This window comes from Narcine bancroftii, chromosome 6 (assembly GCF_036971445.1).
Source record: "Narcine bancroftii isolate sNarBan1 chromosome 6, sNarBan1.hap1, whole genome shotgun sequence".
In the NCBI taxonomy this organism is placed as follows: Eukaryota; Metazoa; Chordata; class Chondrichthyes; order Torpediniformes; family Narcinidae; genus Narcine; species Narcine bancroftii.
Window position 1 is genome coordinate 208035861 of NC_091474.1, and position 23129 is coordinate 208058989.

At 36.7% G+C, this 23129-nt stretch overlaps 1 protein-coding gene across 2 annotated transcripts in view; it reads left to right on the plus strand.

Annotated features, from left to right (window-relative positions):
- The window catches only part of cnr1 (cannabinoid receptor 1), a 28846-nt gene extending 16340 nt beyond the window's left edge, over positions 1-12506 (plus strand). For both annotated transcript variants that reach the window (XM_069887352.1, XM_069887354.1), the window contains one exon: positions 9395-12506. In XM_069887352.1, coding sequence (XP_069743453.1) covers positions 9395-10835 — 1441 coding nt within the window. In that variant the 3' untranslated portion in view covers positions 10836-12506. The remainder of the gene's footprint in view (positions 1-9394) is intronic.
- Positions 12507-23129: the final 10623 nt, after the last annotated feature.

Below are 23129 nucleotides of genomic sequence, written 5' to 3' on the forward strand. Positions count from 1 at the left end.
CCCATTTTACAAGGCAATTTGAAAGAACCTAGTGTATATGCTGTTGGACCATAGACTAATCAGGCAGAATATGAGGCATTGTCCCTCTTGTTTGTATTTGGCCTCACCTTGGCAGTGGAGGAAACCATAGGCAGGCAATTCCATGTGGGGGTGGAGAGGAGACTGTTTCCATCCGCCCACCTTCTTTCCTTTGTCTAGGTGGAGAGGGGACTGTTTCCGTCCGCCCATCGTCTTTCCTTTGTCTGAGTGGAGAGGGGACTGTTTCCATCCACCCACCATCTTTCCTTTGTCTGGGTGGAGAGGGGACTGTTTTCATCCACCCACCATCTTTCCTTTGTCTGGTTCCACTCATTGCTTTTTGTATTTAACTAGATTCCTTAATTTTCTGCCCTTCATTGTCTCCACAACACCTCTCAGCCTCTGTTACTATTTCAAACCTTCCCTCCCCTGTGCCAATCAATCCCTCCTCATCCTCCTTTTTTGAGTACATCTAATCTAAGGGTGAAATAGTTCCATGGTAATCATCCCAAAAATCATTGCACTTCATGGTGTGATTTGGCAGCATCATGCCATACAGGCCCTTCATCCCTTGATGTTGTGCCGAGCTATATATTCCTACGAAAAAAAGCTAAAACCTTCCTCCTCATCACCTTCTATTTTCTTTCTACAATTCTGATGCTGTTAGTCTTGACACACGTCAACCTGTACAATTAGTCTTGTATTTACTGTACATTGTTGCAAGCAATATCTGACAAGTTTCTCCATGGCACAGAGTAAGTATGGTCTGGTAACAGGTTTAGTGCAACTCTGCCTGAACTATCTATTCGAAAGATGAAGATTATCCAACAATAAGTATGGTACTATAGGAAGTGGACACAATTCATTGCTTGACTCTTGATACTTATATTTGTTTTTCTTTCTGCTAATTTAGAGTTAGATTCATATATATTCCAAAGTCCAGGACTGACCTCCCTCACCTAGTTAAGCAAAAAAAACCCTAACACAAAAAAGTCCTAAATATCATGGTCTATAATTTCAAATTTGGAGGAGCCTAGTAAGACAAGACTCATTAATTCAAAGGCAAGGGGAATGGCAATCCTGATAAAGAAGACAAAATGTAGTGACTGATCCTGTAGGAAGATATGTTTTTAGAATTATGGTCTCTTTTGAACATAAATGCACCAAAAATGGATGACAAAAAATGTATACCAGAAACATTTCTCCGTTTGGCAGGAGCTCATCAGAATATTTTTATAGCTGGGGATTTCAATTTTTGTCTACATCCAGTTTTAAATAGATCAAGTAGAACAGTAGCGAGAAAAGGCAGCAAAAGACACTTTGACACGAATGAAAGATATGAATTTATATGGAAAAGAATTCACCTGAGAGAGAGAGAGAGAGAGAGAGAGAGAGAGAGATTATTCTTTATATTCAGATAGACATGATTCTTATTCAAGGATAGATTTATTTTTAATATCTGCACATCTCCAAGCTAGAGTTAATCGAGTTGATTATAAAGCAAAAAATGTATCTAATCACTCACCTTTACTAATGACATTCAAAATGTTAGATAAAGAAGAATCAATTTATAGATGGAGGTTTAACTCAGTGTTATTAAAAAAAAGACGTGTGATTTTGTGAGAAGACTTATTCAAATTTTCCTTGAGGCTAATTCTAATTTATTTAATGTTAAATTTATTTTATGGGATCCAATGAAAGAGTATTTAAGGGGACAAATTATAAGTTATACTTCTAAACTTTAGAAGGATTATGAGAAAGAATTGGATCAATTGGAAAAAGAGATAATGTGTTTAGAAAAGGATTTGCCAAGACGGGTCTCCGAGGAAAAAAGTAGAATGCTTATAAATAAGACATTCCAGAAAAATACATTACAAACATATAGAGCAGAGAAAATAATAAGAAGAACTAAGCAGAGATATTATGAGTTAGGTGAAAGGACTCAAAGGTTCTGATGAAAACTAGTTTCAAGAATGATTAACACAATTAGAGTTGAATGTGATTACCTACAAACCTCATGAAATTAATGATGCTTTTAAACAATTTTATTCTCAGTTATATAAATCCAAATTGCAGAGATTTTTTTTTCACAAATAAGGTTACCAACGTTAACTTTACATGAACAGGTGGAGCTGGATGCCCATTTCAACCCAATGGAAGTGGGGGAAGAATTGAGCTCATTACAAAGTAATAAATCTCTGGGAGAAAATGGTTTCCCACCTGAATTTTATAAAGAATTTAAAGACTTATTGATTCCTCCTTTGTATTAGACAATGTGGTGAAAGCACATATACATTCCCAGAATCTTTTTCTACTGAGATAATAACAGTAATACCAAAAAAAGACAGAGACCCTTTAAAACCATCATCATACATACCTTCTTTGTTCTTTTCTTTGGCTTGGCTTCACGGACAAAGATTTATGGAGGGGTATGTCCACTTTGGTGACTGACAAGTCCGATGTGGGACAGGCAGGCACGGTTGCAGAGGTTGCAAGGGAAAATTGGTTGGTTGGGGTTGGGTGTTGGGTTTTTCCTCCTCTGTCTTTTGTCAGTGAGGTGGGCTCTGCGGTCTTCTTCAAAGGAGGTTGCTGCCCGCCGAACTGTGAGGCGCCAAGATGCACGGTTGGAGGCGATATCAGCCCACTGGTGGTGGTCAATGTGGCAGGCATCAAGAGATTTCTTTAAGCAGTCCTTGTACCTCTTCCTTGGTGCACCTCTGTCTCGGTGGCCAGTGGAGAGCTCGCCATAGAACAAGATCTTGGGAAGACGATGGTCCTCCATTCTGGAGACGTGACCCACCCAGTGCAGTTGGGTCTTCAGCAGCATGGATTCGATGCTTGCGGACTCTGCCAGCTTGAGTACTTTGATGTTGGTGATGAAGTCATTCCAATGAATGTTGAGAATGGAGCGGAGACAGCGCTGATGGAAGCGTTCTAGGAGCTGTAGGTGATGCCGGTAGAGGACCCATGATTCGGAGCTGAACTGGAGCGTGGGTATGACAACGGCTCTGTACACGCTGATCTTTGTGTGTTTCTTCAGGTGGTTGTTTTTCCAGACATACCTATGTCATTGTTAAATGTATATTATAAGATCGTTGCAAACATTAAGCTAATAGATGGATGAGTTTTTTTACCAGAGTTGATAAATATGGTTCAGACAGGGTTGTTAAAAAATAAAATCTACAGATAATGTAACTAGATTATTTAGTATAATACATCTAGCACATAAGAGGGGGATACTTAAGTGTGGCAGTAGCTTGGATGCAGAAAAAGTGTTTGATAGATTAGAATGGGACTTTTTTTAAAGGTGTTTGAAAGATTTGGGATGGGATAGGTATTTATAAGTTGGGTTAAAGCTTTATCTAATAATCCTAAGGCTAAAGTCATTACAAATGGGCAAGCTTCAACACCTTTTACATTGACTAGATCTAGTGGGCAAGAATGTCCATTATCACTTCCTTTATTTATTTTAGTGATTGAACCACTTGCAGAATTGATTTGGTCTGATCCTGACATTAAAGGATTTAAAATTGATCAAAAAATATAAAATCAACTTATTTGCTGATTATGTTTTGATTTATTTGACAGAATTAATAGGTTTGCTACATAAATTATATTTAAGACTGGAGCAGTATGGGAAAGTATCAGGTTATAAAGTAAATATATAGAGGATTATACTCATTGTCAACAAGGTACCCAATTTAAATGGCCGACAAATGATAGATAATAAGTTAGAGAATGTATATAAATTGATTTATGTACCTTTACTTAAGAAAATCGGAGAGGATTTTAACAAGTGGAAGATTGCCAAAAACATGATTGGTAGCGTTAATTGTGTTTAAAATTAATGTATTTACTAGAGTACAATATTTATTTCAAACATTATCAATAATGATCATGTTTTTTCAAGAATTAAATAAATACATCAGAAATTTTGCTTGTAAGGGTAAGATGTCAAGAGTTTCTTTAGACAAATTGACAAGGAAGATTGAGCCAGGAGGTTTACAATTACCAAATTTTAAAAATTATTATAAAGCAGTTCAAATGAGATTTTTGACTTTACTTTTTGATGAGAAAGAAAACCAACATGGATTAAAATAGAAATTATAAAATAGGAGAAAAAAAAATCAGAAGGTTTTCTGTATAAATGGGAATTGAAATGATTATCTGGGAGAGGGAAGCAACCTTATTAAAACATTTGATTAATATTTGGAATAAGGGAAATTACAAAATTGGAATGAGGAGGGCTGTCCTGCCTAGAATGCCTTTGATATAAAATTGACTTATTCTATTCTCAATGGATAATCAATTTTTAAACATTTGCTCTTGGAAAGGAATTAGATGTATTGAAGATTGTTATGAAGGAAGGAATTTAATGTCATTTGAACAATTATAAAAATAAATATGGGATAGAAAATAATTAACTTCTTTGTTACTATCAGTTATGGGCTTATTTAAGAGATAAATTGGGTCCAGCAATGCTATTACCGAAATGTGGTGATGTAGACATGTTGATATGTAGTAGATATCGTAAGAAATTTATTTTAGCTATGTACACTTTATTGAAGGAGACTTTTAAACAGGGGATACATTGATCCAGACAACATTGGCAGACTGATCTAAATATTAACATTGATGATCAAAATTGGTCAGATCTGTGGCGAAGTAGTATAACAAATAGTATAAATGTTAGATAAAGATTAGTTCAATATAATGTTTTACATCAATTATATCTCACACCACAGAAGTTAAATAAATTGAAATTAGATTTATCAGATGAGTGTTTTAGATGTGGTCAGGAGAAAGGTACCTTTCTACATTCTACTTGGTCAAATTTGGCAATTTATTTAGGATGGGTTATAGGAATTTCCACAAGACCCAGTGTTATTTTCATTAGGTAATATTGAAGGGATAAGAGCAAAATTGAAATTATCTATATATCAAAAAGAATTTGTAAAGTTTGCCTTGGCAGTAGCAGAAAATGCATAGCAGTAACATGGAAATCAGACACTCACCTAGGTATAGAACAATAGAAAGCAGAGCTGCATTTCTTTGGAGGATTACTTATAATCTGAGAAATAAATATGATGTATTTTTGAAAATTTGGTGTCCATATTTACAAATTGAGGGAATTAATTTATAGATTTTCCTTAAGCTTTGAACCTCGTTAACCTCCTTATACATATTAAAAGATACAAATGACTAATGGCATGTGGAGAGGGGTTTCTATTAAGATTTCAATTCTTGTTTTCCTACTTTTCTTCATCCTTTCTATGCTTTTTCTTATTTGTTTTATTTTCTTGGGGGTTTTGTTTAGGGGTGGGAGGGGTTGGGGTTTATATCATCATGTAATGGATTTGATACTAATATTTGATTACTGTATTTTGTATCTGGCTATGATTACATGTATGGGGAAAAAAGTTAAATAAATTTTCAAAAAAAAAACAAGAGAACTTAACAATAGGAGGATTGATTAATGAGGAATAACCCAGAAATATGCACAGAATTGCTTTGGATGAATACAAATATAAAAAATTCTGAATGCCTTTGCTTAATAGCTAATTTGAACAATTATTGACTAGTTCGCCTGTATGTATCAACTGTTCTTAAAATGGGAGCCTTGATAGCAATAGTATTTTAAGGAGATGAATGAGTAGGAGTGGAGAAGAATCTTATTGGATTTAACTAATTTTTGCTTCCCTGTGAATCCTGTGTTTATAAAGAGGAGTAAAATAGTTTTTCAAACTTTGGACAACCTGAGGTTATTTCAAATATTATCACTATTTCAAAGAAGAAACACCATGGCTGGTTTATAAAAAGCTCCAGAAGCACATTGTAATAAATATTGTTTAGGTTGTCAAAGAATAAATATTGCTAACAATCTCGGTTAAATTTGCCTATAGAGTTAAATGGGGATCTGTGTAGCCTTGAATTAACATTTCATTCCAACCTTCCCTCCATCGATTCCATTCACACTTCCTGCTGCTTTGGGAAGGCAGCCAACAAATTAAAAGACCATCCTACCCTCCGGTCACACTCTTATCTTCACCCTCCTGTCAGGCAGAAGACAAAAGGGTATTAAATCACTCACCATCAAATTCGAGGACAGTTTCTTCCTGTTGTTATCAGACCATTGAATGAACTTTTTTTTTGTAACAATATGTACTTTTATTTTTGACTAGCTGTTGGTCTTATGGAGAGGTTAACATGCACAATTAAGTTTTTCACAATATCTCATTACACAAGACAATAAACAATTCAATTCCATTCAAAATAGCATTGGAAGAGTATGGCATTTCATCAGTATAGGGCTGGAATGTATGTTTTATCTTTGGGTTCAATCTATAGAATGGGGCTTGAACCAAAGATCTTGTGGGATAGATGCATAATGGTTATGTTACTAGAGTCTAAATTAATTGTTTGGTAGCAGAAAAAAATGTTAGGTTCCCTCTTCCCACCAGAAGGTGCAGAAGGTTATTGCAAAAGATATCCTGAAATAATTGAAATAACTCCAATCATTGAACTAAAAAAAAATCAGGAAGAGTGGTTCTTTCCACCAGATATCCAATTTAGGAAAATGAAGTCAGTTCTACATGCAGGCCATTGCTAAAACAACCCAGCAAAAGCCTCATCTTTCCATTGTTTCAGGATATCTTTTAGATTAACTTTCTGCACCTTGTAATAAATTTCAAGAGTTTTTTTTTGTTGAAGAATATACTAAATATGCAACTAATCTTATCCCATACCACAGTCAAAAAAAGTCATGGAGACCCGCAAGGTGCTGGAATCTGGAGCTAACAACCACCTGTCCTGATGAAGAGCTCTGATCCAAACTATCAATAATTCTTTTTCTCTTGCTGATACTGTTTGGTCTGCTGCTTGCTTTTCAGTCAAAATGTCATGGTTATTCTTCCATCATAAAACTGATATCTTGGTCATTGGCTTAGTATCAACATTCTTGTCAATTGACGGATGTGAACAAAACAGAAAAAGTATAAACAAGTTACTCTTTTCAGATTTAAGCATTATATAACCTGTTCAAAGTAAGGAAAGCACTTCTCTTTTCATATAAAGCACTCAGAACAGATCAGCAAACTCCAAGACCTGGGACTCAACACCCCACTTTGCAATTGGATCCTTAATTTCCACACATCCAGGCCACGATCAATGAGGATTGGTAAGAAAATCTCCTCCACAATCTCCATCAGTGCTAGAGCACCACAGGGCTGTGTTCTTAGCCTCCTGTTCTACTTGCTTTACACCTATGACTGTGTGGCGCAGTATGACAACACCACCATCTACCTATTTCCTGATGATATCACAGTGTGGTTCGTACAAAAAGGGGTGATGAGTCAGCATACTGGAGAGTGATTTAAAACTTGGCTGAATGGTGCACCAATAATACCCTCATACTCAATGTCACCAAAACCAAGGAGCTGATTGTTGACTTCAGGAAGGAAAAGCTAGAGGTATAAAATCCAGGGATCAGAGGTGGAGAGGGTAAGCAAATTTAAGTTCTTGGGAGTCGCTATCTCAGATGATCTTTCCTGAATCTAACACACTAATGTCATCATGAAGGAAGCACGTCAGGGCCTTTACTTCCTCGGGAGTTTGTGGAGGTTTGTTAAGACTTCAGAAATCCTGGCAAATTTCTACAGCTGTGTGGTGGAAAGTGTGCTGATCGGATGCATTACGGTTAGATATGGGGACAGGAATACCCCTGTCCATGGAGCCTTCTAAAAGGTAGTGGACACACACCAGGACATCACAGGCAAAACTCTCCCCACCATTGTGAACGTCTATGGGGAATGTGGCCACTGGAGAGCAGCAGCAATCATCAAGGATCCACACAACCTCGCACATGCTCTGTTCTCACTGCTGCCATCAGGAAAGTGGTATAGGTGCCACAAGACTCGCACCACCAGGTTCAGGAACAGCGGCTACACCTCCACCATCAGACTCCTCAACAACAAACTCAGAGACTCATTTAAACACTCTTACTTTTGCATTTTATTGACTTTTTTCTCTCTGTTTTGCACAGTTTGTTCGCATTTACCTGTATGAGTACTTTTTTTTTGCACTACCAATAAGTGGTAATTCTCCTGCACCTGAAGGGAAAATATATATCAGGGTTATATGTGATGTCATGAATGTACTCTGACAATAAATTAGAACTTAGGATGGCCTGAGATGTTTTTCTGATCTTATATAATTTCATAAAGGAGATGTAAAATGTGAAATGCACAGACTAGAAGGGCCAAAGGGGCCTGTTTCTGTGCTGTAATGTTCGATGGTTCTATGATATATACAGTTGCAGGAAAGTCAAAAATTTGTCAGAGATAACAGTGTCCGAAGATAATCAATAACAAATCCAGCAGGAATTCAGACATAACACTTTTGTTTTAATCTAGCAAATGGTTTGAACGTGGAACTATGTATAACCATCTAACCATTTACGGAGCGTAAACAGGCCATGTATAATAAAAGTAGATATCTTAAAAAGTTTAAGGGAAAGCCAAATGTGTAATAGACGTATTAAAATTACATTTTAATGGGATTGGATGGAGCAGCAGATGAGGTCATTTGGATCAGCCATAGATAAGAATGAAGAGCAGAATTAGGCCATTAAGTCCATCAAGTCTGCTCCACGATTCAAATCATGGCTGATATATATCTCCTTTCAACTCCATTCAGCTATCTAAGATTTTCTTATGAGCCCCCCCTAATCCTTTTGACTAAATGCTCTGTTGCAATGCTGAGAATATGTTGTAATGTTTTGAAGAATAGCAAAGGAAAATTTAATTTCAGGCATGATCTTGATGAATTGCAGAGTAGTCTCAAAGGGCCCAATGACATTATTATTATTATTTTTATCATTACATAAGTCTTCATTGAATAGTTGTTAAGTATGTCTGCCTGACAACCATGATGTGAATAATCAGTTAGGGTGGGAAAGAACTGAAGGCACAACTCACAGCAGAATCTATTTACACAACAGGCAGATTGCATTGGAAGAGCACATTGCAGGTGACAGTCTAGAAGTCTACTTAAAAAAGAGCAACTACAAACTAGAGCAAATTAAACAAAAGTAAGGTTATTTCTTTAGTAATTTCTGAGAATTCTTGCATAGCGTGAATTAATTATTTCTCCAAGAGAATTCTGAGTGGGGAATAGTTGCAGCGTGGTTCCTGGAGCAGTTTACATGGAATAACCAAAACATTTGCATTCTGGCTGGGAGTAGTAATACCATTGTACATGAAACAGCAGACTAGAATTGTCCTATGCTATTTCAATCCTAAAAAATTCTTCATCTATGTTTTCAGTATATTTTACGATATGCATGTTTAATAATTTCTGTTAATCTTCATTTCCATAGTTCACACTGGAAGCTAATCATGAAAGCTCTACTGGAAGCCCTTTCAGACACAACTTTCCGGACAATCACCACTGACCTTCTTTATATTGCATCCAATGAAGTACAGTATGATGACAGTAAGTTGGACTTCAACATGACAAAACTTGGTTATGTCACTCAGAATCTGCAGTCCTCCCTTGGAAAAGGCAATGCTTATCTAGAAAAAATGACATCAGGGGAGGAACTTTTATCCAATGCCAACATCCACGATTCAATGAATGCTAGTAATTTCCTGTACAACCAATCAATGATGAATGATGAATCTACAATAAAGTGTGGAGAAAACTTCATGGACATGGAATGCTTTATGATCCTGACCCCAAGTCAACAGATGGCTATTGCAGTATTGGCATTGACTTTGGGGACATTCACAGTACTCGAGAATGTATTAATTCTATTTGTGATTATTCGATCTCGCAGTCTCAGATACAAACCATCTTATCATTTTATCGGCAGCCTGGCTCTTGCCGATCTTCTGGGCAGCGTGATTTTTGTTTATAGTTTTGTAGATTTCCATGTATTTCAAACGAAAGACAGCCCAAGTGTCTTCCTATTCAAACTTGGGGGTGTGACAGCTTCTTTCACAGCGTCAGTGGGTAGCCTCTTCCTAACTGCCATAGATCGATACATCTCTATACATAAGCCTCTTGCCTATAAGAGGATTGTCACGCGGCCAAAAGCGGTTATTGCTTTCACTGTTATGTGGACCATATCAGTAATAATTGCTGTCCTCCCTTTGTTGGGTTGGAACTGTAAAAAACTGAACTCTGTCTGCTCCGACATCTTTCCACTCATTGATGAGAATTACCTCATGTTCTGGATTGGTGTTACCAGCATTTTGTTGATTTTTATCATTTATGCCTATGTCTATATATTGTGGAAGGCCCATGCTCACGCTGTCCGCATGATTCAGCGTGGCACCCAGAAGAGCATCATTGTCCAAGTGGCTGAGGGCACCAAGGTGCAAACTGTTCGACTCGATCAAACCCGCATGGACATCCGACTGGCCAAGACACTTGTCCTTATTCTTGTCGTTCTCATCATCTGCTGGGGTCCACTCCTAGCTATCATGGTCTACGATGTCTTTGGGAAAATGAATAAACTGGTCAAGACAATATTTGCCTTCTGCAGTATGCTGTGCTTGCTAAATTCAACAGTCAATCCTATTATCTACGCTCTGAGGAGCAAAGATCTGAGGCATGCTTTCCGTAGCATGTTCTGCTCCTGTAAGGGAGCTTCAGCTCAGCCATTGGAAAACAGCCTCGAGTCAGACTGCCAGCAGAAGCAGGCGAACTATCCTGGCACCATGCAAGCAGCAGCTAGGAACTGCATCAAAAGTACTGTGAAAGTAGCTCAAGTGGCCATCTCAGTCTCCACGGAGACATCAGCTGAGGCTGTGTGAGTGTAGAGATCTGACAATTAACAGCAACAATAATTCTGAACGATCAAATCACATTTCTCTAATAATCCCATGAAAAGGACTCGGGCAGCATTTCCGACCATTTGCCAAAACAGCACTTGTATTAGCTTGGAATCTGCATCAATTTAGCAATTGTATCCACCCACTTGGCTCTCACACATCAAATGAAAGCCAAGTTGTTGATTTGAAGAATTTGGTTGACATTGTAACACGGAAAGCAATAGTATACGTGAGAATATAGCAGTTCTCATTATACTCCTTTCATTTAGAATAAGCCTGTTATCTGGAAACAGAGAAGTCCTTTTAAGAATTTCAAGTTAATTAGTGTCTGATTAATGTCTGTCACACGTACAATAATATGCATGTACTTTTCAGATATTCAAAGAAATCCAAACCAATTTGCATTTGATGGATTTTTTTCACCTCAATGTACTACTACTTAGGCTAGTTTCCAACCTAGAATTTGGCTTAATTTCCTTAATGCAACTGATCAGAACAAAACAACATATGAGAACTCTCTTCAACAATGTTGTAACTACTGAACACAAGCGCCTAGGACTAATTGCTTTGGTACTGACGTCTTCAGAGATGTTTCTCCCCCAAAATTAAAATTTACAGTTCAATGTCTATTAAAATGAAATTACATATTCATTATATCCCAAAGACTTTTTTTTTCCATTCTTGGTCATGTGACAAGATAGGAAAAATATAAAATATATGTTGCAAAAATATAAAACGATAGTTTAACAAATAATATGTGACATAATTCCAATTGCTTGCTCCAAGGCCTTTTAAATATTGGATGAAGGAACTCAGACAATTAAAATAAATAATTGTGAAGCCATCCAATAATATTAATGCTCTTGGGCCACACAGTATTACCACTCAGTCTTTATTCTTTGCCACAGATTAATGTTGTAATCTGAATTCAGATTTATAATAGAAGAAAATAATTCATGAGGTAAAGTATTAGACAGGCAAAACTGATAAGGAGGAAAAAAAAAGTGTGTAAATGTGCATTCATTAATGTTCCAGTAATGCTTACAAATATGTGAAAATGATGGTTAAATGGTACCTTCCTTTTCAAATTTGGTCATTGTTAGGAGATTTTAAATGTAAGCCACAGCCCTATTTTTAAAGTTACATTAAGATGTTTATTTGGTATAGAATTGCACAGATACTGCCAGTTTGGTTTGATATAAACAGAAATCATGTGCTATGAAACGACTTATTTCTAGACTCTACTCATTATTCTCATGAATGGAGCACAGGTAAAGTTTTATTTTTTTTAAGTTATTCTTAAGTTTTATAAATTATTCCATTATTTTGTGAATTATAAACAGTGAGTGGAGGTTTCTGGAGATTAATGCCTGACCCAAAAGCAGATTAAAGTTTTTTTTACATTTTTGTGACACTTTTCTGCCAACTATCTTAACCGTAATGTGTAACTCTCCAATAATGTTAAGTACCTTAATATCACCCAGTAATTTCTAGGCTGATATGTTTTCTTGGCATCATATCCTGAATTCCAAGGAAAAGTTACTCAATGTAATTGGAAAAATGTTGCTGATACTCAAAAAATTATGTGGCGTGTGACTTCCTGTAGACCTCAATAGAGAATGGTTATTTAAACACACAGTGTTTATTATTGAATCCTAGCAACTTATTTCTCAGATGAACAGTCTACTGCCAAAATATTGGTGTTTCAGAAAAAAACATTTTTATTTTGGAAGATTTCTAACACCTGCATTTATAAGCACAATTATTGTAGCATCACATTACATTCACACTTTTGTATCACATCGAAGTTTATACGAGCTTATAATGGCATGAAATTGCTAGGTTAAAACAGTTAGCTGACAAAATATACATCACTATTTCAGTGGTTAATTAAGTGCTGAAGATTGGCATTTCTTAAAAAAAAATTCAAATCTTTCATAAAATCAGTTACATTTGTGGACATACACCTCTCCAAATATTAAAAATGGCCAATAAACAGTATTTAGATTAAGGCTTTATAGAATGGGTAGGGCAAAAGGGAAGGTGCCACATTAAGAAGGCAAATATTTCCAGTAGTAGTTATGGTAAAATTATAAATTGTTTGCAGTTGCACTGGCACATCTGAAGAAGGAGATCTACCTCAGGTGCAAATGTGAAGAAAATGTTTTAAACCAAGCAGCAACATCTTTTCACTAGATTTAAACATAAAGAACTTATTGCCTGAACAAGGAAAGTGGTCTGTATAATTCTCAGCTGAGGAGGACAGTGAAAAACACATCTGCGACATGTTCACATTATTGACAAGTGTGCCATAATCCCTAATTACACAGCATGCTTAAGCAATAAGTAAAATGTAAGTGAAATTAGAGAATGCTACATTTATTTATGCGAGATAATGATTTGAGGCATAATTGGATATTTTTTAATATAACAGAATATACAAAATACTTGCAAAAACATGAGACCTCACCAAAACTTGGAAGAAATTGAGAAAACTAGCTTTAAGATATGGACTGCTTTAAGGGAGGGAAAGACAGAAAAATATCTGTGATAGTGTGAGGCCTGGGTGGGCTTGATAGTAAGTTTACTTCTTACCATTGTTAAGATGATGCCCATTTGTTCTTCCTTTTCATCATCAAAGAAATTGTTATTTTTCATTTTGAAAACATTTCTTAAGCCTATTATCATTTCAAATATTTATCTCTTAAAATTCAAAAAGAAACAAACCAACTTTATATAACTGACTTGATAGTTTAATCCTTTGTTACTGGTGAATACGTATTCACCAAAACATGTCATATACCCTTTCTAAAATGCAGTGTCTGAAAACTGAACATGATGCTGCGCGTGGCATCTCTTCAATTTTTATATTCTGAACTCCCTTGAGATTAAGGTTATTGCTTCGCTGGTCTTTTTGATTTTTTCTTTTGGGACCTGTACATTAATATATAATGATTTATGTGCTCGGTCACTGTTTTGAACTCTCACATCTCATGGCATCTTATCATGAAGTATTTTCTTACTTCAATCCAAATGAATGGCTCCACATTAATCCTCATTAAACCTCATCTGACATCTTTTTGGCTCCTTCATATAGGATATCTTTTTGTAACCTTCTTGCCCACGTTCGCTGCTCTTTGTGCCTCTTAACATCGTCATGATCGAACTTGGATGAATGGTTCTCTAAAAAGTTTAGGTCTGGGGAATTCAACACATCACATCCTGTCCATCAAAAGAAAACCTTTAATCTTTCATTTCTCCTGCCTCCCAGTTTAAAAAAAAATATTTCCAATTGCATGCACTGCCATTTTTGCTAATATTTTTGGTATGAATTTTTCAAATACTTTGTGGAAGTCTATTGTTAATTCTTGGAAATGCTTTCATCATATACACCAGATGAGTGCCACCATCAAAACGCTGAACGAAAGTAATCAGAAATTCATTGTAATCATTTACCATTAACTAATATTTGTCACTCCATCCCAGATGATGGTTGGGAGTGGTGCCCACAACTGGCATTAAATCGATGGATCTACATTTTATTCTATAGGGGACTTCAAATAATGGCGCTGTATTTGTAATATTTCAGTCTAAGCAAACAATTTTACTTTCTAGCAAGGTCAAATAGTACCATCAAGAGATCATTTCCATTGCCTCTTTATCTCAAAAAGATAAGATATATATTGATTTAAAAGTTCATTTTTCCTTTATGTGAAGAAAAACAAAAACTACAGATGGTAGAATCTTGAGTGAACAAAGAGAAGCTGGAGGTACTCAGTGGGTCAGGCAGCATCCAGGGAGATAAATGGTCAGTTAATGTTTTGGGTGAGAACTCTATCGAGACTCAGTCTTAATAAAGAGTCCTGACCCAAAATGTTGATCAATGATTTCTCTCCATGGTCCTTTTTAACGTGGAAAACGTCAGAGAAATAGATCATGAGCTTGAGCTATTTAAATTCATTGAAATGGATGTTAATCTGGAGCCTTTAATCAATATACCATTGTTTCTAAAGCTCAGTTGGTGAAATGCACTGTTCACACTGTTGGTGTTGACAAAACCAGAAGAAGCCATTCAGTGTATTGTGTCCCTGTTGATTCTATGCATGATAAAGCTAAAATTACTGTTATTATGCTTTCTCTCTATTTTTCGGCATCTTACTTTGCTTGAAATATTCCACCACAATTTTCCCACAAACTAAATGTCTCTGTCATTGCTACATCCAAGTAGTTTGTGCTCCAGCAATACAGGTTTCTGCAAATCTAGCCCTATACTACGACAATGGAGTAGAATTACTCCATCAAGTCAGCTCTGCCACTCAAATCATTGATCAACTATTTGTGATTTGGGAATGGCCTCTCCCAGTTTACTCAGTCTATATTCTTCAGGAGATTATATTCCTGAACTGGTAACCCAAAGCCAAAAATAAAATCTAGAGTTCAAATGTTACTAAGGCACCTGTACAATTTAAATTTGGTTCATAAGATGGAATTTGCAACAAAAATTAAATCTAGTAATGGCGACGAAAACAAATACTGGATTATCATTAAAATACCAACTGGTGCCCCTAATGTCCTTTCGGGGGGAGATATCTGCTGTCATTATCTGGGTTGCTTTTCCTGTGACTTTGATCCCACCCCATGCGATTGACCCTGAAGTGATGGAATCCTCATTTGGTCGTCTTCTGTGGAAATAATCCCAGCATTTTAAAATTCCCTTTATTGCTATAATTTCCCATCCTGGTATTATTTTATTGATTGATTTATAAAATACTTTCATTGCCATTTTGAAAAAGGTGCCCTAGACTGTATTCCAGACTTGTAAACATATCTAATCAGATATTCTGTGCAAATATAGTATTCGTTGTTTACTTTGGCACCCCATAAATCTGTTGAATTTATTGTTCTAGATCTGTTGTCAAAACAAAATTGCATTTCTGTACCTTACACCTGGCTTCCTCCTGCCTAATATTATTTTCCTTATCTTTTTCCAGCTATCACCTCCATCCCGAGTTTCTGTTTCTAAATTCTCCCTTCCCTTCCGCATCTGGTTCCTTCTGTCCTTTATCCCCACCTCAGCTGGTTCCACTAATCACCCTATCTCATGCCTTCCTCTCACCCTTTATACTGGTTATCTTCCCTCTTCACTTTCTGTCATGAAGCAGGGCCTCAATCCAAAATATAGACCATCCCTTTACCTCCACACATGTTGCTTGACCCACTGAGTTCCACCAACAGTTCTGTTTTGCTGAATAGGGTAATGACTGTATTACTATTGTTTACTTAATTGACACCACAAAAATAGACCTTTCAGCATTTGCTCAGTTAATGAGTGCCTTGCCATCTTCTTAATTTCTATTTCCTTTTTCCTTTTGTTTTTTCAAGCCTTCTCTGAAAATATATGATTTACTTCAACCATTTCTTTTGGTAGAGAGTTCCACATCTCCCCACTTTCTGCTTCTGGAGGTCTCTTTCGAATTTCCTGTTTGTTTTTAATTTTGGTGGTCATGTAACATCGACAGCATCGAGCTTTATTTTACCTTTGAAAGTTATCATAATTACATTACCTTTCTGACAGAGTAGATTTTCTTCGGATAAAGGCTGAGTTAAAAGTGGAAAATGGCAGAAATACTCAACATGCCTGTGAACCTTCTATCGATCTCAAATGTTTATTTAGTTCATCACTCTTGTTGCCTGATCTGCTGTATTTCCAGCATTTTCCATTAATTTTCAGTTCCAGTAAAACAGTAAAACCCCCAGTATCCGGCACCTATAGGGATGGTAGATGCCAGATAAATGCATTTGCCGGTTGCTGGAGATTGCATGGTGCATGATAGGTGAACTGACCGCTGAGGTGGGGGGTGGGGCACTAATTTTTAATCTTTTGTATCTTTCACCTATTTATTTTGTGATTTGTGCGTATACTGTATATAGTATACTGTATATACAGTATATACTGTATACTGCATATAGTCTTTCAAAGAGTGAGCCAATTTTGAGAACATTTTTTAATCTTTGAAGTTGCTGAAACATTAATTTCTCAATAGAATGTACCACGTGAATCTCCCCAATTCTATCAGTAGGACTCACATTTAAATCAACCTTTTGTACGGAAATCTGTAATAATTAACAGTGTGGTGGTTGGGAGTGGACCACATGACTGGGATATCAACAACGATTGTATTTCTTGTGACTTAGTCATTTGGACAGTTTGTTCAGTGAATATTTTAACTTTACAGATCAGGAAAGACACAAGTTCAGTCCATGATCTGTACTGACCAAACAATCACCCAGCACTGTTGGCTTCAGCACCACTTATCATTATTGGTAGATGTTTTTCAGTTATTGCTGTTGGTTCTGGCTGTGCCACTGAACTTCCACCTTTTCTATAAAAACCATTTTGTTTGCTGCTGAACTTGTGCTTAAAAGTTGGTAAGTCTACTGATATCTGCCACTGTTTAAGCACTGATCTGAGTGGAAGCTTGGGACTCCTGAGCATAGACTGAAGTGCAGCTTTCCTAGGTAAGTGCCACTCCCAGAATGCCTGCATTGCATTGATGAACTTCCCTTGGAGTGCAATGGGATAGTGCTTTCTTTCTCAGATCCCCCAGCATTTTAACTGAAAATTCTGCCTGAAGTTCAATGATCCAATTGAAATGAATTCGGAACAAGCAACAAGTAGGAGAATATTCAAAACACAAAATGCTGGAGAAGCTCTGCAGGTCAGTGTCCTTTACGGAGCAAAGGTAAAGATACATAACCAACAATTTGGGCTTGAGCCCTTCATCAAAGTATAAGAAAATGCCGGCAGGCATCCAAACAAAAGAATGGTGGGGGGTGTGGCAAAAGTTGGAGATGATAGGTGGAGAAAGGAGGGAGGGGAGACCAGCAATGAGGGGGAGGAGGGATGACTGGATGGGTAGAAGAACTGGAAAGACAGGAAAAAGGAGAAGGTAAAGAAAGTAAAGATAAGCAGGTTTAATGGAAAGCAGTAAAGTCAATGTTCGTGCCATCTGGATGGAGGGTACCCAGACAGAAAATAAGACGTTGTTCCTCCAATCTACAGCTGTTCAGGGTGGGACAGTACACAAGGCCATAGACAGATATGTGATCGTGGGAGTATGACTTGGAATTGAAATGGTTGGCCACCTAGGGGAATGTTTAGTGAGCCAATTTAATTTAGTTGGAATAAATCTAATTGCCTTTAAGTGTGAGTGATTTTAAGCATTTTAATTTTTAAATTTTAATTTATTTTTAAAAGTATATTTTATTTTCAGTAGTTTCAGAGTGATTTGAATGTTTGTGAATATCACTCTAGTGGTAACTTTGTCACCTGTTGAGCATGTGTTTGGGGGCTATTCTTGCCGGTTTATGGTAGCCATTCTGGACCCACTGCTGATAGAAGGATCTGCACCCTGACCAGCTGGGAGCTGGACTCCCAGAGGAAGAATGTACATAGCTTACTCCAGGGCAGGGGACCAGTGAGTTCAGGAGCTTGTCAACAGTGGAAAATCCAGCCCAACATTTAAAACTTGAATTTAGCTCTCAGAATCCTGATACACCACAGTAGTTTAAAACTTATTCTTTTGCAGTGTTACCAGCACACTGCGTGCTAAACGTCTCATGGATAAAGAGCACTAATCAACAATTTTGTTTGAGATTGGCATTGTTTGTAGTTTTGCCGAAGTTAATGAAACATTTTGCAAAGTGCAGTTTAGATTAAAAATTCAAAGGTAAGTAAAAGAGTCTTAAGTTTGTTTTATTCTGATGAAATCCTTGTGAGGAATTAAAAATGCAACAAGTGTTCTTTGTATGACAGTGTCCATTGCATCAATTAAAATATTTGTTTTTTTTCATTGGAAAATAAACTTTTGATTGGCAGTCAACTTCTAGAATGGAGTTGCTTGAGATGTATCTTTTTACTCCAAGTGTTCTTGAGTGACAACATTAATAGTAATTTTAAAAACTGGTTGCGGTCAGCGGCTGTTGGTATTATAAGAGATTTAAATGACTGGATAACAAAATTGCAAGAACAAGTGAACTCTGAAGTTGAAATTGGCGTCTGTAAAGGAGAAAGGTTCAGAAAGGAAGAGAACCAGGTGGCCACCATTCTTACCACCCCCCTCCTCTTAATTGGCTTGTACTTGCACCTATGAAAAAAAAAGCACAAGGTAAACATTTCTTCAACTTTTTCAGAAGTACACTAGATGTTAGCTTCAACAACATTTAAAATTTATAATAGAGCAACATTTCTTGCTAATAAATGTTATGTACTAGAAATTGTGTGTTATCATTAATCAGTATGCAAATTCAATGTAATAAAGGACTTGTTGCATTATAAAGGCTGCGTTGTCAGCTGTATAATGTGTAATTTACATTTCTTTTGCTAGAATGAACAATATGAAGATGGGTTTAAAATAAGTAGAAACACTAATTTCCCATCTGTCACTGTAAAAATGTTTAGCTGTGATTAGTGGAATGTGTTTACTCTGTGCTTCAAGTTAGAATGTAGAAATTGTGTTTCTATCAACTTGGCTGTACTATGGAAACTGCATCTCTAATCAGGATTAGTTCCAGATTTACACCGTCCATTCAAAGCAAAAGAAAGAGACTGCAGTGCAACCACAATTTGATTCACGAATGTAACTGAAGTGACAGCGTCTCTTTTAACATCTTAACTAATGTGTACTCTATAAATGCTGGCAGTTGACAGCTGTGTGACACAATGGATTCCATATTTGTAGAATCAAATCCATAGCAATCTTAGAATGATGCCACAATCTGTTACCTATAAAAGTCTGAAAGGAAATTGGTTGAGCAGTTTGTAATCTATATGGATCCATGGCACAAACTGTTCTTATTTTGACAAGCTCACTCAGGGAGGACACAAGAATAGCTGCTATGGGAAATAGGAAGAAAATTATATTGATGTGTTAGAATTTGCTCTTCAGAAGTAAGGGCTAAAGGATCATGTAGGTTTTTAGTTTCAGCTTGATTCTTTAGCATTATAGAAATAGGCGTTTTGGCCCAATTATCCGGACTGACCAAGATGCCTATCTACACTAATCCTGTTTGCCTACATTTGGCCCATATATAACCATTCCTAAGTATGTACCTGTGCAAATCTTGGGATTGTACTTGTCGCTACCACCTTCTCTAGCATCCTGTTCCATATACCTACTGGGCTCTGTGTGAAACCTGCCCTTCAGATCGCCTTTTAATCTTTCTCCTCAAACCTTAAACCAATGTCATCCAGTTCTAGGCTCCCAACTCCTGGAAACATACAGCAACCATTTACCCAATCAATGCCCCTCCTCAATTTATAAGGTTCTATGAGGACACTCTCAGCTCCTTTGCTTCAGGGGGAAAAGAAAATCACTCAGCCCAACCTACCTCTCCTTGTGACTCAAACCCTCCAATCCAAGAAATATCCCTGTGATTCTTTTTTGCACCCTCTGGCTTAATCACATCCTTCCTCAACCATGGTGACAAGAACTGCTTACAATACTCCAAGTGTAGCCCTACCAAATAATTCACACACTGTAACATGATATCTTATATCCTATATTTCATTCCCTGTCCAATAAAGGGAAAGACACAAATGGCCATTCTCATCAGCCTCTATCTGTTTCTCCACTTTCAGGAAATTATGTATTTTCACATGAAAATGCTGCTGTTCAATACACTCAGAGCCCTGCCATTAACTAGGTATGTCCAGGCCTGCTTTAACTTCAATGTTAAATTCCATCAACCATTCCCTTGCCCATTTTCCCTATTGATCTAGAGCCTGCTGTAATTTTAGACGATCCTCTTCACTATCACTACACGAGTCCTACCCCCACCCCCACCAGGAGGCATAGCACATTTAACACACTAAAATTATAAGATTTTTAATGTTGTCGGTAGGAGAAAAGTACACAAGATGCCAACTAAACCCCTATTTCACAGGGTAAGGGGGCCATAAACTTTGAACAGAGCTCTAAGGAGGCCACAGCCAAATAAAATGGTTGAAAATGGCTGTACTATACCACCAATTTCGGTGACATCAACAAACAGACTAATCATGCCACAACATTCTCATCTAAATTATTAATATATATGAAAAACAATAAATGACCCAGTACTGGTTACAATTCTCCAATATGAAAAGCAACCCTCTTTTACCATCCAGCCCATTTTGTAACCAATTTGCTATCTTGACACCAATTTTTTTATCTTGCCCTGGATTCCATATATTCTAATGTTCCATATCAGCCTAAGATGGGGGACTTTGTCAATGTAGACTTTAGCAAGACCTTTGACAATGTCCAGGGCACTGCCCTCAACAATTTTCCTGGGTACCTCTTCAAAAGCTCAGACCTCTGAGACATGATCTCCCATGCTCAATGCTATATTGTCTATCCCTAACCAGTCCTTGACATTTCAAATGCAAATAAATTTGAGTGTTGGTCCTCACTTAGATATGACAAAAATAAAATATTCAATAGATCACTTAACTTGTGTTTTGCACTTTACTATGCCTAGTAACAAAATGTTAATGTTGGATTATTAGAATGATAGAACGTTTAAAAATTTGTCTGTCGTTTACGGGGCTTCTTAAAGTGCAACAGTAAAACACAAATGCAGCTGCAAGAATGTTAACTTACATTTTTGATAAGAATTCATACAGATTTAATTTTAAGCATACTATCAAGTAAAAACAAAGGAAGAAAAGCAAATAGTACTGCCTTTTAAATAAGCAAATGTAAAGTGTGAAATTATTCTTAAAATGACAATGAGATGGTAGATGTATTAGGTTTGTGCACCTTGTTAACTGAGATCCACAGTTTTTAGCAGATAGAATGTGATTTTTGCTTCCTGTTTTTAACAGTCCTTTTCCTTGTGTTATTCCAGTGGGAAGCAACATTTATTTATTTATGAAATCTGCTGTCAATCTCTGGTCGTGCCCCATGTGCCAGGATGTAATTGTACCTGCACTTTAAGACTGATGAATTTTGCATGTTAACTGTATAAATCAGATAAACTCCTGGTTTTGTAGGACAAAGCCAATTGCTATTTGTGATTTTTTTTTCATTAATGCCGAACATTCAATGTGATAGTCCTTTGGCATTCTGTAAAATAAAGATGTGTTTGACGTTAAGAACAGTGTGATGTTATGTCTCTGGACAAATAGTAACCTACTAAAGCAGCAAAGTATCCAACTGGAAAAGCGAATAATTCCACCTGTTTCTCCTATATCTAATTTTGCTTCAACTGACATTGACCAGGATATTTTATGTTGAAATGTGCTGCTTTAAAATTTGCAGACATCTAATGGATAATATGTTAATGGAATAAAACAATTTTTTTTTAAATGTCTGTAAAAGACCTAGAGGTTTCAATACATCAAGGACTGGAGATCATTTTATTAATAACAACAAAGCTCAAATTATATTTTACACTGATCACAAACTCAAGGTACGTATCATTAAAATAAATCCTAACCTTCGTCTGTTATTCATGTTGGTAAACATGGACAGGAGTCACTTTTTTCTATTAATTTTTAATTTAGACATAGAGCACGGTAACAGGTTCTTTCAGCCCACAAGCTAATGTTGCCCAATTACACCCAACTATGTTTTGAACAATGGGAGAAAACAGGAGGAAACCCATGCAGAGACAGGGAGAGCATACAATCTCCTCATAGCACCAGATTTGAAATCTGGTCACTGGTGCTGTAATAGCATTGCACTAACCGATATGCTAACCATGCCTCGAGTTTTATTCTACTTGCCATGTAACAAATGATAGCCATGGATAGTTCAAACCTTAAAACACAACAAATGTGATTGTTTGAGGTTATATGATTTAAATTAACAATTTGTCTTATTTAACATTTTACAGTGGACAGTACATCCCTTTTAAGTTCAAGTTTATTGCCATGTGTACAGTGTGAAAGTTTGATTTGCATGCAATCCAGTCAGTTAACCCATACCACAAGAAAAGTAAAGTGCAGAATGTAGACTTCAGTGAGGAATCAGTTAGACGAGAGCAAATGCAACATTATTCCACCGGTGCGAGGTTCAGTCAGGAGTCTGATAACAGCAGTGGGGTGGGGGGGGGGGGGAAGTCTTTGAATCTGGTGATGCGTGATCTCAAACTCATGAATCTTCTTTCTGACAGAAGGAGGGAGAAGAGAGTGTAAACGGGATGAATTAAGCCTTTTAATGTTCTTTGTTGAATCAACATTACATCAATATAATTGTAGGCAGAGTTTTTTCCACAAGGAATGACGAGTGA